A 21,694-nucleotide genomic window follows, 5' to 3' on the forward strand; every position below is an offset into this window, starting at 1 on the left:
GTGATCAGATCAATATAAAGCTAAAAATAGAAACATTAAAACTGACCTGAGATCAGATAAATGTAAAGTTAAATACAGAGTTTAAAACTGACCTGAGATCAGATAAATGTAAACTTTAAAACTGACCTGAGATCAGATAAATGTTAAGTTAAATAAAACTGACCTGAGATCAGATCATGATAAAGTTAAATACAGAGATCAAAACTGACCTGAGATCAGATGAATGTAAAGTTTAAAACTGACCTGAGATCAGATCAATATAACCTTTAATATGAAGATTAAAACTGACCTGAGAGCAGATAAATGTAAAGTTAAATAAAACTGACCTGAGATCAGATCATGATAAAATTAAATACAGAGATTAAAACTGATCTGAGATCATATAAATGTAAAGTTTAAAACTGACCTGAGATCAGATCAATATAACCTTTAATATAAAGATTAAAACTGACCTGTGATCAGATCAATATGAAGCTAAATATGAAGATTAAAACTGACCTGACGTCAGATAAATGTAAAGTTAAATATCGAGTTTCAAACTGGCCTGAGATCAGATCAATATCAACTTAAACATAAATATTAAAACTGACCTGAGATCAGATCAATATGAAGCTAAATATGAAGATTAAAACTGACCTGAGATCAGAAAAATGTAAAGTTAAATAAAACTGACCTGAGATCAGATCGTGATAAAGTTAAATACAGAGATTAAAACTGACCTGAGATCAGATAAATATGAAGATTAAAACTGACCTGAGATCAGATCAATATGAAGCTAAATATGAAGATTAAAACTGACCTGAGATCAGATAAATGTAAAGTTAAATAAAACTGACCTGAGATCAGATCGTGATGAAGTTAAATGTAGAGAATAAAACTGACCTGAGATGAGATGAATGTAAAGTTTAATACTGACCCGAGATCAGATCAATATAACCTTTAATATAAAGATTAAAACTGACCTGAGATCAGATCAATATGAAGCTAAATATGAAGATTAAAACTGACCTGAGATCAGAAAAATGTAAAGTTAAATAAAACTGACCTGAGATCAGATCGTGATGAATTTAAATACAGAGATTAAAACTGACCGAGATCAGATAAATGTAAAGTTTAAAACTGACCTGAGATCAGAGCAATATAACCTTTAATATGAAGATTAAAACTGACCTGAGATCAGATAAATGTAAAGTTAAATAAAACTGACCTGAGATCAGATCATGATAAAGTTAAATACAGTGATCAAAACTGACCTGAGATCAGATCAATATAACCTTTAATATGAAGATTAAAACTGATCTGAGATCAGATAAATGTAAAGTTAAATAAAACTGACCTGAGATCAGATAAATGTAAAGTTAAATAAAACTGACCTGAGATCAGATCAACATGAAGCTAAATATGAAGATTAAAACTGACCTGAGATCAGATCATGATAAAGTTAAATACAGAGATTAAAACTGACCTGAGATCAGATCATGATAAAATTAAATACAGAGATCAAAACTGACCTGAGATCAGATCAATATAACCTTTAATATAAAGATTAAAACTGACCTGAGATCAGATAAAGGTGAAGTTAAATAAAACTGACCTGAGATCAGATCATGATAAAGTTAAATACAGAGATTAAAACTGACCTGAGATCAGATCAACATGAAGCCAAATATGAAGATTAAAACTGACCTGAGATCAGAAAAATGTAAAGTTAAATAAAACTGACCTGAGATCAGATCGTGATAAAGTTAAATACAGAGATTAAAACTGACCTGAGATCAGATAAATATGAAGCTAAATATGAAGATTAAAACTGACCTGAGATCAGATAAATGTAAAGTTAAATAAAACTGACCTGAGATCAGATCATGATAAAGTTAAATACAGAGATTAAAACTGACCTGTGATCAGATAAATGTAAAGTTTAAAACTGACTTGAGATCAGATCAATATAACCTTTAATATAAAGATTAAAACTGATCTGAGATCAGATCAATATAACCTTTAATATGAAGATTAAAACTGACCTGTGATCAGATCAATATGAAGCTAAATATGAAGATTAAAACTGACCTGAGGTCAGATAAATGTAAAGTTAAATATCAAGTTTAAAACTGGCCTGAGATCAGATAAATGTAAAGTTAAATAAAACTGACCTGAGATCAGATCATGATAAAGTTAAATACAGAGATAAAAACTGACCTGAGATCAGATAAATGTAAAGTTTAAAACTGACCTGAGATCAGATCAATATAACCTTTAATATAAAGATTAAAACTAACCTGAGATCAGATAAATGTAAAGTTAAATAAAACTGACCTGAGATCAGATCATGATAAAGTTAAATACAGAGATTAAAACTGACCTGAGATCAGATCATGATAAAGTTAAATACAGAGATCAAAACTGACCTGAGATCAGATCAATATAACCTTTAATATAAAGATTAAAACTGACCTGAGATCGGATAAATGTAAAGTTAAATACAACTGACCTGAGATCAGATCATGATACAGTTAAATACAGAGATCAAAACTGACCTGAGATTAGATAAATGTAAAGTTTAAAACTGACCTGAGATCAGATCAATATAAAGTTAAATCTAAAGTTTAAAACTGACCTGAGATCAGATAAATGTAAAGTTTAAAACTGACCTGAGATCAGATCAATATGAAGCTAAATGTAAAGATTAAAACTGACCTGAGATCAGATAAATTTAAAGTTAAATAAAACTGACCTGAGATCAGATCATGATAAAATTAAATACAGAGATCAAAATTGACCTGAGATCAGATAAATATAAAGATTAAAACTGACCTGTGATCAGATAAATGTAAAGTTAAATAAAACTGACCTGAGATCAGATCAATATAAATTTTAATATAAAGATTAAAACTGACCCGTGATCAGATAAATGTAAAGTTAAATATCGAGTTTAAAACTGGCCTGGGATCAGATCAATATGAAGCTAAATATGAAGATTAAAACTGACCTGAGATCGGATAAATGTAAAGTTAAATAAAACTGACCTGAGATCAGATCAATATAACCTTTCATATAAAGATTAAAACTGACCTGAGATCAGATCAATATGAAGCTAAATATGAAGATTAAAACTGACCTGAGATCAGATCAATATAAAGCTGAATAGAAAGATTAAAACTGACCTGAGATCAGATAACTGTAAAGTTAAATAAAACTGACCTGAGATCAGATCATGATAAAGTTAAATACAGTGATCAAAACTGACCTGAGATCAGATAAATGTAAAGTTTAAAACTGACCTGAGATCAGATCAATATAACCTTTAATATGAAGATTAAAACTGATCTGAGATCAGATAAATGTAAAGTTAAATAAAACTGACCTGAGATCAGATAAATGTAAAGTTAAATAAAACTGACCTGAGATCAGATCATTATCAAGCTAAATATGAAGATTAAAACTGACCTGAGATCAGATCATGATAAAGTTAAATACAGAGATTAAAACTGACCTGAGATCAGATCATGATGAAGTTAAATACAGAGATCAAAACTTACCTGAGATCAGATCAATATAACCTTTAATATAAAGATTAAAACTGACCTGAGATCAGATAAATGTGAAGTTAAATAAAACTGACCTGAGATCAGATCATGATAAAGTTAAATACAGAGATTAAAACTGACCTGAGATCAGATCAACATGAAGCTAAATATGAAGATTAAAACTGACCTGAGATCAGAAAAATGTAAAGTTAAATAAAACTGACCTGAGATCAGATCATGATAAAGTTAAATAGAGAGATTAAAACTGACCTGAGATCAGATAAATGTAAAGTTTAAAACTGACCTGAGATCAGATCAATATAACCTTTAATATAAAGATTAAAACTAACCTGAGATAAGATAAATGTAAAGTTAAATAAAACTGACCTGAGATCAGATCATGAAAAAATTAAATACAGAGATCAAAATTGACCTGAGATCAGATAAATATAAAGATTAAAACTGACCTGTGATCAGATCAATATGAAGCTAAATATGAAGATTAAAACTGACCTGAGGTCAGATAAATGTAAAGTTAAATATCGAGTTTAAAACTGGCCTGAGATCAGATCAATATCAACTTAAACATAAAGATTAAAACTGACCTGAGATCAGATCAATATGAAGCTAAATGTAAAGATTAAAACTGACCTGAGATCAGATCAATATGAAGCTAAATGTAAAGATTAAAACTGACCTGAGATCAGATAAATTTAAAGTTAAATAAAACTGACCTGAGATCAGATCATGATAAAATTAAATACAGAGATCAAAATTGACCTGAGATCAGATAAATATAAAGATTAAAACTGACCTGTGATCAGATAAATGTAAAGTTAAATAAAACTGACCTGAGATCAGATCAATATAAATTTTAATATAAAGATTAAAACTGACCTGTGATCAGATAAATGTAAAGTTAAATATCGAGTTTAAAACTGACCTGGGATCAGATCAATATGAAGCTAAATATGAAGATTAAAACTGACCTGAGATCAGATCAATATAAAGCTAAATAGAAAGATTAAAACTGACCTGAGATCGGATAATTGTAAAGTTAAATAAATATGAAGATTAAAACTGACCTGACGTCAGATAAATGTAAAGTTAAATATCGAGTTTCAAACTGGCCTGAGATCAGATCAATATCAACTTAAACATAAATATTAAAACTGACCTGAGATCAGATCAATATGAAGCTAAATATGAAGATTAAAACTGACCTGAGATCAGAAAAATGTAAAGTTAAATAAAACTGACCTGAGATCAGATCGTGATAAAGTTAAATACAGAGATTAAAACTGACCTGAGATCAGATAAATATGAAGATTAAAACTGACCTGAGATCAGATAAATATGAAGATTAAAACTGACCTGAGATCAGATCAATATGAAGCTAAATATGAAGATTAAAACTGACCTGAGATCAGATAAATGTAAAGTTAAATAAAACTGACCTGAGATCAGATCGTGATAAAGTTAAATGTAGAGAATAAAACTGACCTGAGATGAGATGAATGTAAAGTTTAATACTGACCCGAGATCAGATCAATATAACCTTTAATATAAAGATTAAAACTGACCTGAGATCAGATCAATATGAAGCTAAATATGAAGATTAAAACTGACCTGAGATCAGATAAATGTAAAGTTAAATAAAACTGACCTGAGATCAGATCATGATAAAGTTAAATACAGAGATTAAAACTGACCTGTGATCAGATAAATGTAAAGTTTAAAACTGACTTGAGATCAGATCAATATAACCTTTAATATAAAGATTAAAACTGATCTGAGATCAGATCAATATAACCTTTAATATGAAGATTAAAACTGACCTGTGATCAGATCAATATGAAGCTAAATATGAAGATTAAAACTGACCTGAGGTCAGATAAATGTAAAGTTAAATATCAAGTTTAAAACTGGCCTGAGATCAGATAAATGTAAAGTTAAATAAAACTGACCTGAGATCAGATCATGATAAAGTTAAATACAGAGATAAAAACTGACCTGAGATCAGATAAATGTAAAGTTTAAAACTGACCTGAGATCAGATCAATATAACCTTTAATATAAAGATTAAAACTAACCTGAGATCAGATAAATGTAAAGTTAAATAAAACTGACCTGAGATCAGATCATGATAAAGTTAAATACAGAGATTAAAACTGACCTGAGATCAGATCATGATAAAGTTAAATACAGAGATCAAAACTGACCTGAGATCAGATCAATATAACCTTTAATATAAAGATTAAAACTGACCTGAGATCGGATAAATGTAAAGTTAAATACAACTGACCTGAGATCAGATCATGATACAGTTAAATACAGAGATCAAAACTGACCTGAGATTAGATAAATGTAAAGTTTAAAACTGACCTGAGATCAGATCAATATAAAGTTAAATCTAAAGTTTAAAACTGACCTGAGATCAGATAAATGTAAAGTTTAAAACTGACCTGAGATCAGATCAATATGAAGCTAAATGTAAAGATTAAAACTGACCTGAGATCAGATAAATTTAAAGTTAAATAAAACTGACCTGAGATCAGATCATGATAAAATTAAATACAGAGATCAAAATTGACCTGAGATCAGATAAATATAAAGATTAAAACTGACCTGTGATCAGATAAATGTAAAGTTAAATAAAACTGACCTGAGATCAGATCAATATAAATTTTAATATAAAGATTAAAACTGACCCGTGATCAGATAAATGTAAAGTTAAATATCGAGTTTAAAACTGGCCTGGGATCAGATCAATATGAAGCTAAATATGAAGATTAAAACTGACCTGAGATCGGATAAATGTAAAGTTAAATAAAACTGACCTGAGATCAGATCAATATAACCTTTCATATAAAGATTAAAACTGACCTGAGATCAGATCAATATGAAGCTAAATATGAAGATTAAAACTGACCTGAGATCAGATCAATATAAAGCTGAATAGAAAGATTAAAACTGACCTGAGATCAGATAACTGTAAAGTTAAATAAAACTGACCTGAGATCAGATCATGATAAAGTTAAATACAGTGATCAAAACTGACCTGAGATCAGATAAATGTAAAGTTTAAAACTGACCTGAGATCAGATCAATATAACCTTTAATATGAAGATTAAAACTGATCTGAGATCAGATAAATGTAAAGTTAAATAAAACTGACCTGAGATCAGATAAATGTAAAGTTAAATAAAACTGACCTGAGATCAGATCATTATCAAGCTAAATATGAAGATTAAAACTGACCTGAGATCAGATCATGATAAAGTTAAATACAGAGATTAAAACTGACCTGAGATCAGATCATGATGAAGTTAAATACAGAGATCAAAACTTACCTGAGATCAGATCAATATAACCTTTAATATAAAGATTAAAACTGACCTGAGATCAGATAAATGTGAAGTTAAATAAAACTGACCTGAGATCAGATCATGATAAAGTTAAATACAGAGATTAAAACTGACCTGAGATCAGATCAACATGAAGCTAAATATGAAGATTAAAACTGACCTGAGATCAGAAAAATGTAAAGTTAAATAAAACTGACCTGAGATCAGATCATGATAAAGTTAAATAGAGAGATTAAAACTGACCTGAGATCAGATAAATGTAAAGTTTAAAACTGACCTGAGATCAGATCAATATAACCTTTAATATAAAGATTAAAACTAACCTGAGATAAGATAAATGTAAAGTTAAATAAAACTGACCTGAGATCAGATCATGAAAAAATTAAATACAGAGATCAAAATTGACCTGAGATCAGATAAATATAAAGATTAAAACTGACCTGTGATCAGATCAATATGAAGCTAAATATGAAGATTAAAACTGACCTGAGGTCAGATAAATGTAAAGTTAAATATCGAGTTTAAAACTGGCCTGAGATCAGATCAATATCAACTTAAACATAAAGATTAAAACTGACCTGAGATCAGATCAATATGAAGCTAAATGTAAAGATTAAAACTGACCTGAGATCAGATCAATATGAAGCTAAATGTAAAGATTAAAACTGACCTGAGATCAGATAAATTTAAAGTTAAATAAAACTGACCTGAGATCAGATCATGATAAAATTAAATACAGAGATCAAAATTGACCTGAGATCAGATAAATATAAAGATTAAAACTGACCTGTGATCAGATAAATGTAAAGTTAAATAAAACTGACCTGAGATCAGATCAATATAAATTTTAATATAAAGATTAAAACTGACCTGTGATCAGATAAATGTAAAGTTAAATATCGAGTTTAAAACTGACCTGGGATCAGATCAATATGAAGCTAAATATGAAGATTAAAACTGACCTGAGATCAGATCAATATAAAGCTAAATAGAAAGATTAAAACTGACCTGAGATCGGATAAATGTAAAGTTAAATACAACTGACCTCAGATCAGATCAATATGAAGCTAAATATGAAGATTAAAACTGACCTGAGATCAGATCATGATAAAGTTAAATACAGAGATTAAAACTGACCTGAGATCAGATCATGATAAAGTTAAATACAGAGATCAAAACTGACCTGAGGTCAGATAAATGTAAAGTTTAAAACTGACCTGAAATCAGATCAATATAACCTTTAATATAAAGATTAAAACTGACCTGAGATCAGATCAATATGAAGCTAAATATGAAGATTAAAACTGACCTGAGATCAGATAAATGTAAAGTTAAATAAAAGTGACCTGAGATCAGATCATGATAAAGTTAAAGACAGAGATCAAAACTGACCTGAGATCAGATAAATGTAAAGTTTAAAACTGACCTGAGATCAGATCAATATAACCTTTAATATAAAGATTAAAACTGACCTGAGATCAGATCAATATGAAGCTAAATATGAAGATTAAAACTGACGTGAGATCAGATCAATATAAAGCTAAATAGAAAGATTAAAACTGACCTGAGATCAGATAAATGTCAAGTTAAATAAAACTGACCTGAGATCAGATCATGATAAACTTTAATATAAAGATTAAAACTGACCTGGGATCAGATCAATATCAACTTAAATATAAAGATTAAAACTGACCTGAGATCAGGTGAATGTAAAGTTAAATATGAAGATTAAAACTGACCTGAGATCAGATAAATGTAAAGTTAAATACAGAGTTTAAAACTGACCTGAGATCAGATAAATGTAAAGTTAAATAAAACTGACCTGAGATCAGATCATGATAAAATTAAATACAGAGATTAAAACTGACCTGAGATCAGATAAATGTAAACATTAAAACTGACCTGAGATCAGATCAATATCAACTTAAATATAAAGATTAAAACTGACCTGAGATCAGATAAATTTAAAGTTAAATAAAACTGACCTGAGATCAGATCAATATAAACTTTAATATAAAGATTAAAACTGACCTGGGATCAGATCAATATCAACTTAAATATAAAGATTAAAACTGACCTGAGATCAGATCAATATCAAGCCAAATATGAAGATTAAAACTGACCTGAGATCAGATAAATGTAAAGTTAAATAAAACTGACCTGAGATCAGATCGTGATAAAGTTAAATGCAGAGATTAAAACTGACCTGAGATCAGATAAATGTAAAGTTTAAAACTGACCTGAGATCAGATCAATATGAAGCTAAATACAAAGATTAAAACTGACCTGAGATCAGATAAATGTAAAGTTAAATAAAACTGACCTGAGATCAGATCATGATAAAGTTAAATACAGAGATCAAAACTGACCTGAGATTAGATAAATGTAAAGTTTAAAACTGACCTGAGATCAGATCAATATAAAGTTAAATCTAAAGTTCAAAACTGACCTGAGATCAGATAAATGTAAAGTTAAATAAAACTGACCTGCGATCATATCAATATAAAGTTAGATATAAAGATTAAAACTGAACTGAGATCAGATCAATATAAAGCTAAATCTAAAGTTTAAAACTGACCTGAGATCAGATCAATACAAAGTTAAATATAAAGATTAAAACTGACCTGAGATCAGATAAATTGAAAGTTTAAAACTGACCTGAGATCAGATCAATATAAAGTTAAAAATAAAGATTAAAACTGACCTGAGATCAGATCAATATAAAGTTAAATCTAAAGTTAAAAACTGACCTGCGATCAGATAAATGTAAAGTTAAATATAAAGTTCAAAACTGACCTGAGATCAGCATATCTGGCTTATTTTAAGACACCTAAGCTTGACAATCCTGGTAAAATATAGTTTAAAATAAGTTTTCCCAGCTAATTTTGAGATTTCAAGATTCTCAATATCATATCTTATTTCAAGAAATCTTACCAAGCCATTTTTCACTTGTTCTATTGGCAGATTTTTTCACATATTTCAAGGTAAAAGTTAATTGAAATAAGTTTTTTTTTCTTGTTTTGAGAGGGGCATTTTTTCCAGTGTAGCTTGAAACAAACACGCACTGGCTTATTGTTTGTGCGAATTAAAGCAAAAAGCATGCACATACCACTGTGAAAATACTCTCCTGTTCATCTAATTTCTCCCAGTGGCTGTTTGCACTTAGTGAACCTCCCATCAGAAGCTTGGGTAAGGGTGCCCACTGCAGGTCAACATCTGGTACAGCCACATCTATGAAATATCACAAAGAAGAAAAAAAAAGGTACACTGATGGGGTTTGGGGAAAAAAATAATAAAATCATTCTCACATTGTATGTTAAAAGGAAAAAAGTGTATATTTTATGCAATATTTACAGTAAAAAGTTACCAGTAATTTGGTTGAGCTTCTTCACAAAAGACAACATCACTGGTATTGCTGGCTGCAGTCTGAGCAGAAAACAGGCCGGCAGCATCTCATTTGGCACCTCGCTCAGTGGAGCAAACATGGGATGACTGCCACAGGACGCAGTTTTACACCATTAACACCACTAGCGATGACATTCACACTCGCTGTGGGATGCGAAATGAAAAGCATCCTGCTGGGTGAGAGATTAAAACAATAACACACTACCCCTGAGGATCCAGCTGCGGAGGCTGCGGGACCAAAGACGCCATCTGAAGCTGGTGAGGCACGGCGCTGGAGCCTACGGTAACATGGGCTGCCTGGACAGCCGCTTCCAAATCTGTCGTTTCTGTAAAATGCAAAAGAGGTTTTCAGAAAAATCATAACTCAGAATGGAAAGAAAGTGGTCTATTGGCGAAACACTTTAATAAGTGCAACTTACGTGAATCTGATGTCTTCATTGTATCCGTTGGGGGCACATAGAACTGAATAGTTAAAGGATCATCTAAAATAAAGACATTTTATCCACTTAACATTTAAAAACAATTAATTATATATGCATGCAAGACTGATATTTTTGTACCTTTACCTTCTTTTAGATATCCAATGCTGCCGTTGTTAATTATGTCCATTTTGGGGTCACAGTGTGCAGGTGGCCTAAAAGCAGAAAAACTGTGCTGATTGCAATTTGTATCAGGGCCGCTAGAGTTTTTTTACATTAATCTGATTAATCTGATGACTTCTTAAATGTTTAATATATATGAGACATAAGGTAGTAGTGAAAAATGCCCTAAAATTACTTCTTGCTTGAAAAATTGCAATTTGATTATCGACATCAATAATAGTTTTTTTTTTTTGCTCAGATCTGTTTCTTTGCTCAATCCAACAACCTGAATCTACTCTCGTCCTCTCTGTTGATAGCTCAAATGCCACCAAAGATCAGATATTACTTAATTTTCTTCATGCAAATCCAAATAAAACACAAATTCTTTTAACTGTACTTGAGAACTTGATGAGTTTATTGGTCCATTTCACTAAAATCTCAAAGCCAGCACTAAGAATCTTGGTAACATCTTTCATCGTTCTAAGCTCATCCATTTCTGTTCTGCATCTTATGTTTTACAGATCTCAAAACATTAATTTGTTGTTTTATTTTCTCCCATTTAAAGAGTTGGAATTCCCTCTTTGGACTGTATTTGGCAGCTTCTCAAAAACCATCTTCATTAGCAAACCTTTTTCCATCTCCGTCTTGAGCTTGTGTTTTTTCTGTTTTTAACTCCCGTGTCTCATATTTGTTTGTGTGTGTGTGTGTGTGTGTGAAGCACTTTGCAAGTGTGTTTTATAAAGTGCTAAATGAATAAAATGCTTGAGTTACACACAAATCAGTTCAGCTTTGGGTGTTCTTGTTTTTTTTTCCCACTCACCTTGGAAACTGTGATATTTGCTGCAAGTCTTTCCCGAGGTGTTGTAGAGATGCCAACAATTTTAATTTAATGTCACTGAGAGGGAAAAAGTGATAGAACCTGCTAAATTACCACAAGCGACTCAAATTGCTCAAATATTTTAAGAGCACGTACTTGTCTCCAGGGATGCTGTAGTGGGCGAAGAGGCCTCCCAGCTTCACAGAGAAATCAGCGAAACATTTGCACCTGTGTGTATAGCCAGAAAGCAATCACAATGTGAAGCTAAAATAATTCACCTTGAGGTAGTAATTTAAATAATACTGTCATTTATCTCTATAGTTTAGGGGATAACCGTAACTGCTTACTGCAAGCGAAATGTCAAAATTTTAATTTAGCATCGCTCAACCGCTTACCTCAGCAGCTGAAGAAGAGACTCACTGGGCTGCAAGACAATTTAGTTTTATTAGCATGCGGAGAAAAGGGGAGAGCATGAAATGGGTTCTTGGAAACATTATAGTCCACTTACAACAGGGGACTGTCCATGTGGGGCCACCTTTACCTCCTCCACTCCTCCACATGGCAGCAATAAAACTTCCAGGTAGAATAAATCAGCAGTCAGGTAGCATGTGGCCCCAGTGAAGTGAAAACCCATTCTTGAGAGGAAAAACATGAATACAGAATAGAATGTATCACTTCAGGATATTAACAGAATGGACAAAACAAAGCTGCTCTATAGCAAATATTAAGGAAATGAACATATGAAGAGAAAGGACTCTGAAGTCTAATAAATCTTTACTGTTGTTGTCTGGCAATCATTTCAAGGCGGGACCTCATGGTATTCATAGAGGACACTGAAATGCATAAGGGTGCAGTTATTTACAAAAAATAAAAGTAAATGCACTAAAATCCAAAACAGAATCATTGGTATATTGTTTATTTACCATCAAACTCTTCCTGGAGTCTTTCCAGGCATCTAACCAGTTGCTTACAGGGTTTGGATTTATCTCTGGATTTCTCCTATTATGGGACAAAGAGGAGGAAAAAAGAAAACAATGGGCCAGTTGTGTGTCAGTGTGAGTCTTGTGTAAACACTCTTTGGTCCTGTCTGCCCATGCCGCCAGGCAGGCAACACAAACTGCATGACACCACAGCAAGGGAAATGTTGACTTTTGCATGCTTTGCACTTTGGGATGGGTTGCCTTTATTAAAACAACCTTTCTGGATGTTGGTGTGAGAAAATATAACGTGCACTGCCCTTTTTGAGCATGTAAGTTCTATAAAAGTCCACTTCATGCTCACTGCTGGCAGAGAATCGCATGACTAGCCCTGGATGTCTTATCCCTTTGGACCACACATCACTTCAGACCACCAAGTAATCAAGTTTCTTTAGCAGACTCCAAAGACTGACCACTGCCAAGCTCCACTTTGTATTAATCCAGAAGTATTATCTACCCCGCTGCTCCACCCATGACAAATCTTAAGAAAACTAACCCACCCTCTCCTCACAGAGCCTCGGCACTCATGTTAGCACAGCAGTGTGAATACACACTAGCTTTTTTGCTGCATGTTCAACATTGCATGTTTGTACCAATAAAACTTTAGCCCAAGGATGTACATCTGCATCTTCCAAAGCATGAAGAATGAAGGTTTTCAATGTAAATTCCAAATAAGAAAATGACAAAATATAAAGAGAATACAACTATGTTTTGATTCAAAGGCCTACTACACAGTCTGTACCATGTGGCAGATGAGTGAATCCAAGTCAAGATGGGATAACCGTCAATGCAAAAGCTGCTGATCAAACAACAAAGGCTCGTGTGTTCCAGGATGAATGATCTCATTCTGAGTGCATCACCACACCTAGTTCCTGATTCACACCACATCATCACATTAGAGGAGCAGTCCAGTGACAAGTCTAATAACTATTAGTCATGCTATCAACACTAGTCTGCCCACACAAATGAGGAGGAATACTTTTGAACAACCCTGTCAATAGAAACCCTGGGTGATCTCAGTCATTTGCATAGAAATGGGGGGAGTTAAAACTAAGTAAATAATGAAGGTGATATAAACAAATAATGGGAACAGAGGAAAAGCAGTGTTGAAACATCTCACCATGCATCTTCGGACGAGCTGAAAAGTGTCCTTCCAAGTCTTCTTTGCAAACTTCAAGTGCAGCTTAGAAATTATGGCTTCTTTCTCCATCACTAAACCATACAAAAAGAAGAAAAAATGGCACACACATTATATCTTTAATGGCTTTTCCCAAATTTAGGCTATTTTAGCATATTATCTTAACACTAGACTGCCATTTTCAGGATTAAAAATAAACAGTCACTTGTGTACTTGGTTTAAATGATAAAATACGTCATTTAATTAGGAAAATAAAACTTGAAATCTACATTACCTGGCTTCTGAAAGTGCACTTCACTTCTCTCTTGAGCAAACGTGCCACCATTTATGTGGATTAGTTAATCAATCAGTTAGCTGACATGTTCAATCCACTCCCCCAATCTAATTTGTAAATTCAACTACGAGGCTAATGAGCTCAGTAACTCATATCATTATTCACGACTGTGTTTTTTTTTGTTGTTGTTGTTTTTTCAAATAAGTGTTACATTCGTGGATAAAAGTAAAACTGAATGTTGTCTGGTTCTTCCAGGCGGGCGGGCGTTGTCAGACGGAGCCAAGCCCACAGGACGTGCAGTCAGTCTGCTGCTAACAGCTACCAGCCAAGTCTCTGGAGTTAGCTAGGGAGCTAGCCATGAGCTAACACGTAGCTAGCTGAGTCTTTTCATCCTGCCACCGTAACTCAGCCTTCGCCAAGCGTTTTGCAGAGGGGAACACTGTTTAAATTGCCGGTAGGTGATGTTATTCTCCCAAATGGCGTCGGTGTAACGGCTCTCACCGGTTACGTTAGCCCCCTTTTCGCGTCGCATTATTTAGTTGTGATTAGCTGCTTGTTATCGCTAGCTAGCCTTTTCGCCTGTATGTGTGTGTGTTTGGTCAGCCAACCTTTAGCCTGCTAGCGAGGAGGAAGCCGCTGAGTTTCAAGGCATTGACCGAACATCTGTTGCTGGATGTCCTATGTTTAAAAATCTGTCTTGTGTGCATTATTTGAGCCGCTGCCTTCCTCTTGAACGTTAATTTAAGGTCAGTTGGCGTTCACCTGCTCGGGAGGTTAGTTAGCTTGTTAGCCACATCGCCCACTTGTCAACCTGCTAGCTAGTTTACTGGCAGTTAAAATGTCAGCAGCTAACTTGCTAATAAGTTAACATAATTGGAGTCCTTGTTATTTGTGATAGTGCTTGTCTGTTATCGTAACAACTAGGTAAATAGTAGCTAGGTCCGCTAATATACGGATAATATTGTATTATTGACGTGCTTGTCTTATTAGCATCATTTAGTTGCAAGATATACGCTGATTAATTTGTTAGTTGTGATGACGTTACATATTGACATTAGTGGCCATGATTGCAATGTAAATACGTGCTATTCTCATTGGATTCACCTGTCCTTTTATTTAATCAAATGTACCTTTCTTAATTGTGTAACTTTCTTTCGAAATTGTTATATGTTAAAGGTTTCTTCATGGACATTAGAAGCCCTAAACTGTTACCAGATGTCCAGTTTCACAGCTGCTGTTTTCAATTTCACTTAGAACCAGTTGTTAAGAGATTTTTTGCTGGTTTAAATGGTTAAAATCAAACGACATTACCTTCATTACTTAATAGTAATATTGATTTTCATTGCATAGAGCCATTTTGTTAATTTGTGTAATGAAGAACTGGCTGCATTCCCGTGTTTATCCCTGATCCCCCCCAGAGGTCTGTTCTGGCCTCCTGTAGGAAAAGGCCTTAGCACACACTTCTGCACATCATGCTTTTCCCATAGTCTTCTTGGACAGTCCAGTTATGGGAAACTGACCACTAAATCGCTTTAGCATGTGTCAGATTTTATCCACTCTTGTCAAAGATTGGAATATATCGCCAGATGTTACCTAGAAGCTTTAAAAAGTTTCATGTCTTGGCTAAATGGGTTTAACATGTCCCTGTTGGGTTACTGGAATTTCCCTGCTGTTTGCCATGATGTAAGGTAGTTAACTTTGCATATCCAGATGTCACTGGTTGCTACAAGCAGGTTGCAAATATTCTTGTGGTAGTTTGACTTCGAACATGTGAAACTTGGCACAAGGTAGCTTATTGTTTGCTGATCTGTAGTTTTCTTTTTAAACCTTCCTGTTTATCCTAGAGTTGCAAAAATTAGTCTGTTAGTTGTCAACCATTCCATTAATTGTGAGCTATGTTGATGAGTGAGAATGTTTTAAAGAAGAACAGTCACAATTCTCTGATTCCAGCTACTTAAATTTGAAAATTTTCTGGTTTCGTCCTTCCCCAGCGACAATAAACTGAATGTCTTTGAGTTGTGGAGAAAACAAGACATTTGAGGGCATTGTCTTTGGTTTTGGCAAAGACTAATCAACATTTTCTGACATTTTGTAAACCAAACAACAATCAGTTCATCAAGATGATAACCGACAGATTGATCGATGATGAAAAGAAATGTCATTTGCAGACTGCCGAAAGTATCACACAAATTATTCCTGCTTATTGTGTGTGGAAATGCTGCCATGGGTACAATTTCTACCATTAAAAAAGGAATTTTATTACTTTTTTGATATTTCAAAGAGCATAAAGTGAAGGGATTGCATTTGCCATTGCTAAATTAAGGTAATATTTGTGCAGAGAAAGGAAAATTAGATTTACGCTTGTAATCTTCAATCTAGTGCCAGTGGTTATCACATTGCATTTGCTGTAGTCTCAGAAGGATGTAGAGAATCGCTCATTCCCTGCACTACATCTGTAGTGTGATGACAGTTTCTCCTATTTAAACATTTTACAGTGGTACAATTTATTGCTTTGATGGCTGTGCAGTGTAACTGCAGAAATGGAACCTGAAGGCTGTGGAAATTATGATGCAACGTCTTAGGATTCTTTCTCTCTCTTTTTTTATTCTCTGCAGGAATTCTCATTCAGCCCTTTGTTTCACCTGGAATCCGTGGACTGATTTTTACGGTCTTCATTTCACAATCCCTCCCGCCGCCTTGAACTTTTCTCCCCTTTGACACTTAACATCCCTCGGTACACAGAGCCATGGCAGCTGCGAAGCCAAAAGGGCAGAACTCTCTAGCCCTTCACAAAGTGATTATGGTGGGCAGTGGAGGAGTGGGGAAATCAGCCCTCACTCTCCAGTTCATGTATGATGAGGTGAGCAATTTACATCACAGAAGTCGAGTATATTCACTGATGTTAAGATGAAAAATGTCTATTTTTGGCATAATGTTTTTTTTCTTTCTTCCTAGTTTGTTGAAGACTACGAGCCCACTAAGGCAGACAGCTACAGGAAGAAAGTGGTGCTGGATGGAGAGGAGGTGCAGATTGACATCCTTGACACAGCTGGGCAGGAGGACTATGCAGCCATTCGGGATAACTACTTCCGTAGTGGCGAGGGCTTCCTCTGCGTGTTTTCCATCACAGAGCTGGAATCATTTGCAGCAACAGTAGATTTCAGGTGCAGCATCACAGACTGTTATAATGAATCACTCGCCCATCCATTAGGATTTAACGACAGCTCTTCCTCCTCTCCTTGACATTTTGGTGCAACATCACAATCACAGTCGAGCTTTTTTTTTTTCTACAGTTTGGATTTCATTGTTTGAAGTCTACTTAAAGAAGCAGGAGTGTGTTTATTTACATAATGCCTGAGTGACGCTTCCTGTTTTGCAGAGAGCAGATTCTGCGAGTGAAGGAGGACGAGAACGTGCCCTTTCTCTTGGTCGGTAATAAGTCAGATTTGGACGACCGACGGCAGGTTAGCGCAGACGAGGCCAAGGCACGTGCAGAGCAGTGGGGAGTGTGCTATGTGGAGACTTCTGCCAAAACCCGTGCCAATGTTGACAAGGTTTGTTTAATTGACTAAACATAAGCATGCCTGGCTAAATGAGTTTACTTTGCTGCTATCGAGCAAACAGAGAAGCATGAACCTTTGACTTTTTTGTGTGTTTTTTAACAGGTGTTTTTTGACCTTATGAGAGAGATCCGGGCACGGAAAATGGAGGACAGCAAAGAGAAGAATGGGAAGAACAAAAGTAAAAGTTTGGCCAAGAGAATTAGGGAGAGATGCTGTATTTTATAGTCGTTAAAGAAAGCAGGCTAGCTGCTTATGTACATATACATTTCTCAGACTTTTGCATTTATTTTGTGCCCATACCTGACCATGACTTTCTGCTCCTGGCTACCAGGACATCTGACCATGTGTCAGGAAGTAGTAAGGTGGCACTCCATACACCATTTATAGCTCTAACTTTTTATGTGCTGACACTCCAAATAATTTATGTACTCTCTCTTACTCTGACCACATTACAGAGTGTAATAAATGGATGGTGTTTTAATTTAGGCCTAAGCTTGACAAGAGGCTAAGCCCTGAAATGTTCCAAAACCTTTTATTGTAAAGTTTGATGTGTATAATATATTCAGACAACTGTGCAGTGCAAGTTTCAAAAGAAAACATAAACCGAAAGTGTCGGAGTCAAGGTTTAAATGGGGAAGATGTTAGCTGAGCTTAATGCTGGAAAGCCCCAATCCATGTAATTAATCCACCATCTTTGTTAGGGGAGGTAACAGCAGTGTAGTGTCAACCCAGAGTTCATCAAGTGCCACTAAGGAAATGTATATTGCACTGGTGAATCTATGAAACCTTTTGATTGAAAGAACATTGCATTCTCTAAGCCAGAGCCGAAATTTGATGCCATTCCTATTTGTCGTTTTTACACTTCAGTTTTACTATATAGTAATGGTTATGGACACTTATTTCTACCTGTCAAGTCAAACTTTTTCCTTCTTTTCCTCTCCTCTCTCACGTCAACCAGTGTAAGATAAGCGCACTATGTCTCCATTTGTTCCCCCCCCCCATTTCAGTCACTTTGTTGAGTCTTCTCAAATGCACAAACATCGATCATTACCCTTAAATCTGCGAGGGATTTTACTACACTTGAACTTTTTTTCAATTCTAACATTTCAGAAGTTTTACCTCACTTGGCTAATGACTTTCCATTGCCTTGTTTGCGATTTTAAAAAGGAATCCCTGGTGCTCTGATAAAAGGCGATTCCATGACACTACATCCTTTACATGCTGTTCTGACACATCTGAAACAAATTGCTTCCAGGCATGTAAAGATTTCGTTTGCCAATTTAACTTTACCTGGCTCAGACTTTTAATCACCAACCTTGTATTCCCTTCCCTTTTTTATTTAAATGTCTTCCTTAATTACAAATAAATTAATGGGTAGATAACTGTCAAGGCTAAAATTTAAAAAAAAAAAAAAAAAAAGGCTGCAGTCTGGAAGTGCGGTGGTACCTGTTCAAATAAAAGTTGCTCTCAGTCACCAAAGAAAAACGCTAGCTAGTACAAACAAGTGCCCACTTATTAATTGAAGTGAATGACAGCTTGCTATAGTGAGCATCAAAAGTAAGCACTACGATGTTTGTGCACAAAAACTCCGTAAAAGCGAGCGAGGCAAAGGTTGAAAGGGGCGTCGGGGGAAGGAGCGGATTTTATTCTGAATCGCCTGGGAAAGAAATGCAAGGTTATGAGGGCTTTAGTAATTCTCTCGTTCAGTGCGTCACCGTTGCCTCTCTGTCCATTGTGAATGTCAATAATCCCCACATACTGATCCTGTTTGCCTGTAATGTTAGACTGCAAATGATGTGCAGAGTTTAGAGGTCACTGACATTCTACTTTGCTTGCTTTTGCTACGTTCCGTGCAAGGCTACCCTGTGTTATACAATGTAGGAACATCTCAATGAAATACCCTAATGTGTTCATTTTCTCTTGCTCTTGTAGTTGGATCACTTTAGGTTGAATCAGTGTAAAATAATTGGCAAAATATGAATGCAATATATGACTAACGACTAAATTGCATAGACCAAAACACACTGTGAAACCTGCCCCTTGATTCTTAGTTTACAACTGAGCCACTCTTTTTGTTTTTTTCCCCCCATAACTTAGTTTACATAACTTATTTTTTCAATATTTCTAATAAAATCTGACAACCCTCCTGAGGTTGCTGCCACGTTTCACTCCGATCCAGTTTAAATCATTAATGTACAAATAAATCCGTGTGTGCATACTGCTCACCATTTACACTTAAGGATTTCTGCCACCGGTCGGATGCCCAACACTGGAGTCTATGCAAAATGACTGTTGTAATTACAAAGAGGAAATGTGAAAGTTGGAAACGGCTCAGAAACACTGTAAACTATTTTAAAAAGATAAGAGTGTAGTAGAAACACTTGAGCTTCATCGCTGTGGGGAGATTTGACCACAGCATCATCTTTATCACTATTTTTTTGTTGTTTGAAGTGCTAAACACTAAATTCCCACACTTAGTGGGAGTTAATCCATAAATATTTCAGTGTTTTACGACAAAAAAAAAAAAAACATCATGCAAACGAATGTCTGTGGGATTTCTTGTTTACTGAAAAGCACACAGCAGAGAGTTGGACTTTAAAAATGAGACGAGCTCGAATCCCAAATGTCAGGAACGCAGAATACACGGAAAGCAGTTTTAAGGTTCTAAGGGCTAACCTCCAGTACACCACACGATGATTGGAACCCTCCCTGAAAGTTAAAGCGACAGGCACAGAAACACGTCCAGTGTAAGGACCCCTTCCTTAGCTTATCGAGGCCATTACATTAACTGCTGTGTCTTTGTTGTTGAGGACTGCAGAAGCTACTATACTTAACGTGACCACCATAGTGCTTGCTTACTGTAACATTGGCTTAACACAGTCTCATTTCAGTGCTTTTTCAGAGGCAAACATTGTTCAAAATCATTGTACTTATTTTATTTTTCCCTTTGTTTTCATGTATACTTTAATAGACTTGATGGCCCAAATATTTTCAGTGGCATACTAAGACAGATGTTTGTGTGAAAGCTATGAGCAAACTGTCCTACTGGGTATTCAGATAACTTGTTTTGCCTTTTATATACATAAATACCCTTGGAATAATAAAAAAATCTAGGTATCTATGTCTTTGATTGGATGGTTGTATGTATGCCATCAGTTCAATGTTTCCTTCATGTTTACTTATTTTGAACATAACCACTAATGTAGCCTATCTGTTTGTGAATGCAAGAGGTGAAGCTTACATTTCAATTCATTTTTTGTGAGTTATTTGGAAATGGCAAATAAAGTGGATATTACTAATAACATTTTCCAAATGCATTTGTATAATCTTTGTCAGTCTTCTCTTTTTTGCACCGAGCAGGCAGACTTGTCTTCAAACGGAGGGCTCCTCTGGGACAGGTTGTGCTTTTTAACGCGTCTTATCTCGACCAATTCAGGACCTCGACCTTTCTGAAAGGGGCAGAACTATCTGAAGATCTGAAAATTTCCAGTGAGTCATAGTATTTTCATCAGATATTGACCGTGTACGTCATATAGATGTGAAACTGCATCACAGTGATGTCAGCTGTGTAACTTCCTTTTGAAGTGTGTCTGCTGCAGATCAGATGGAGCTGAATTTAAAGACGGTTATATTATTAGTTACACTGTCCAAGTAGTAAATGCATTGATTATTCCTTTTGCTTTATTGTTTAATTGGATTATTTCTTCATCTTGTGTCTGTAGGGAGCTTAAAAGGCAGAATTTGATGGTGCTTTATTACTACAATGAGCACAGACAGCCCACATCTATGTTTGCACAATCATTCTTTGTGTTGCATATTTGATCAGTCTTGACTACTCTTGTTTCATGGAGGACTGAAGAGGAAAGTATTGATTTGTCATGGTACAAATATAGCTACTTGGCAGTTTGCGGATGTTCTTTAATAAAAAGAGGCTTGTTATCATGTTTAAAAACTATAGTGTTTTGGATTGTACAGTTTACATTAGTAGCAACATATTTCCTGAGAATTTATTGGTTTTAAAAAACAGTTTAAGTAGGAAAATGG

General features: G+C 34.6%; 2 protein-coding genes across 3 annotated transcripts in view; one reads left to right on the forward strand and one right to left on the reverse strand.

Annotated features, from left to right (window-relative positions):
* The window catches only part of zgc:111976 (uncharacterized protein LOC553663 homolog), a 24,692-nt gene extending 10,413 nt beyond the window's left edge, over positions 1–14,279 (reverse strand). Inside the window, exons 1-13 of the mRNA XM_055007055.1 lie at positions 14,088–14,279; positions 13,796–13,887; positions 12,622–12,697; positions 12,477–12,531; positions 12,207–12,333; positions 12,094–12,122; positions 11,855–11,926; positions 11,702–11,776; positions 10,867–10,934; positions 10,720–10,782; positions 10,506–10,626; positions 10,263–10,387; positions 10,005–10,126 (exon numbers count right to left, since the gene is read on the reverse strand). Of these exons, the coding sequence (XP_054863030.1) occupies positions 10,005–10,126; positions 10,263–10,387; positions 10,506–10,626; positions 10,720–10,782; positions 10,867–10,934; positions 11,702–11,776; positions 11,855–11,926; positions 12,094–12,122; positions 12,207–12,333; positions 12,477–12,531; positions 12,622–12,697; positions 13,796–13,885 (1,023 nt within the window). The 5' untranslated portion in view covers positions 13,886–13,887; positions 14,088–14,279. The remainder of the gene's footprint in view (positions 1–10,004; positions 10,127–10,262; positions 10,388–10,505; positions 10,627–10,719; positions 10,783–10,866; positions 10,935–11,701; positions 11,777–11,854; positions 11,927–12,093; positions 12,123–12,206; positions 12,334–12,476; positions 12,532–12,621; positions 12,698–13,795; positions 13,888–14,087) is intronic.
* Positions 14,280–14,391: 112 nt separating this feature from the next.
* ralaa (v-ral simian leukemia viral oncogene homolog Aa (ras related)) lies at positions 14,392–20,954 on the forward strand. Of its 2 annotated transcripts, none has more exons than XM_023271318.3 (5): positions 14,392–14,541; positions 16,703–16,947; positions 17,043–17,251; positions 17,467–17,641; positions 17,753–20,954. In XM_023271318.3, the coding sequence occupies exons 2-5, from the start codon at positions 16,834–16,836 to the stop codon at positions 17,873–17,875; spliced, it is 621 nt and encodes a 206-aa protein (XP_023127086.1). In that variant the 5' UTR covers positions 14,392–14,541; positions 16,703–16,833; the 3' UTR covers positions 17,876–20,954. The 2 variants fall into 2 exon arrangements, with proteins under 2 accessions (XP_023127086.1, XP_054863031.1); XM_055007056.1 differs by lacking the exon at positions 14,392–14,541 and adding an exon at positions 14,812–14,833.
* The last annotated feature ends 740 nt before the right edge of the window (positions 20,955–21,694 follow it).

This window comes from Amphiprion ocellaris, chromosome 22, assembly GCF_022539595.1.
Source record: "Amphiprion ocellaris isolate individual 3 ecotype Okinawa chromosome 22, ASM2253959v1, whole genome shotgun sequence".
NCBI classification, from domain to species: domain Eukaryota; kingdom Metazoa; phylum Chordata; class Actinopteri; family Pomacentridae; genus Amphiprion; species Amphiprion ocellaris.

Bases quoted from the DNA above. Each gene is read 5' to 3' on its own strand.
- ralaa (XM_023271318.3), top strand. From the start codon at position 16,834: ATGGCAGCTGCGAAGCCAAAAGGGCAGAACTCTCTAGCCCTTCACAAA. The intron at 17,252-17,466 runs GTGCAGCATCAC...CCTGTTTTGCAG, and splicing joins GCAGCAACAGTAGATTTCAG to AGAGCAGATTCTGCGAGTGA. The intron at 17,642-17,752 runs GTTTGTTTAATT...GTTTTTTAACAG, and splicing joins CCCGTGCCAATGTTGACAAG to GTGTTTTTTGACCTTATGAG.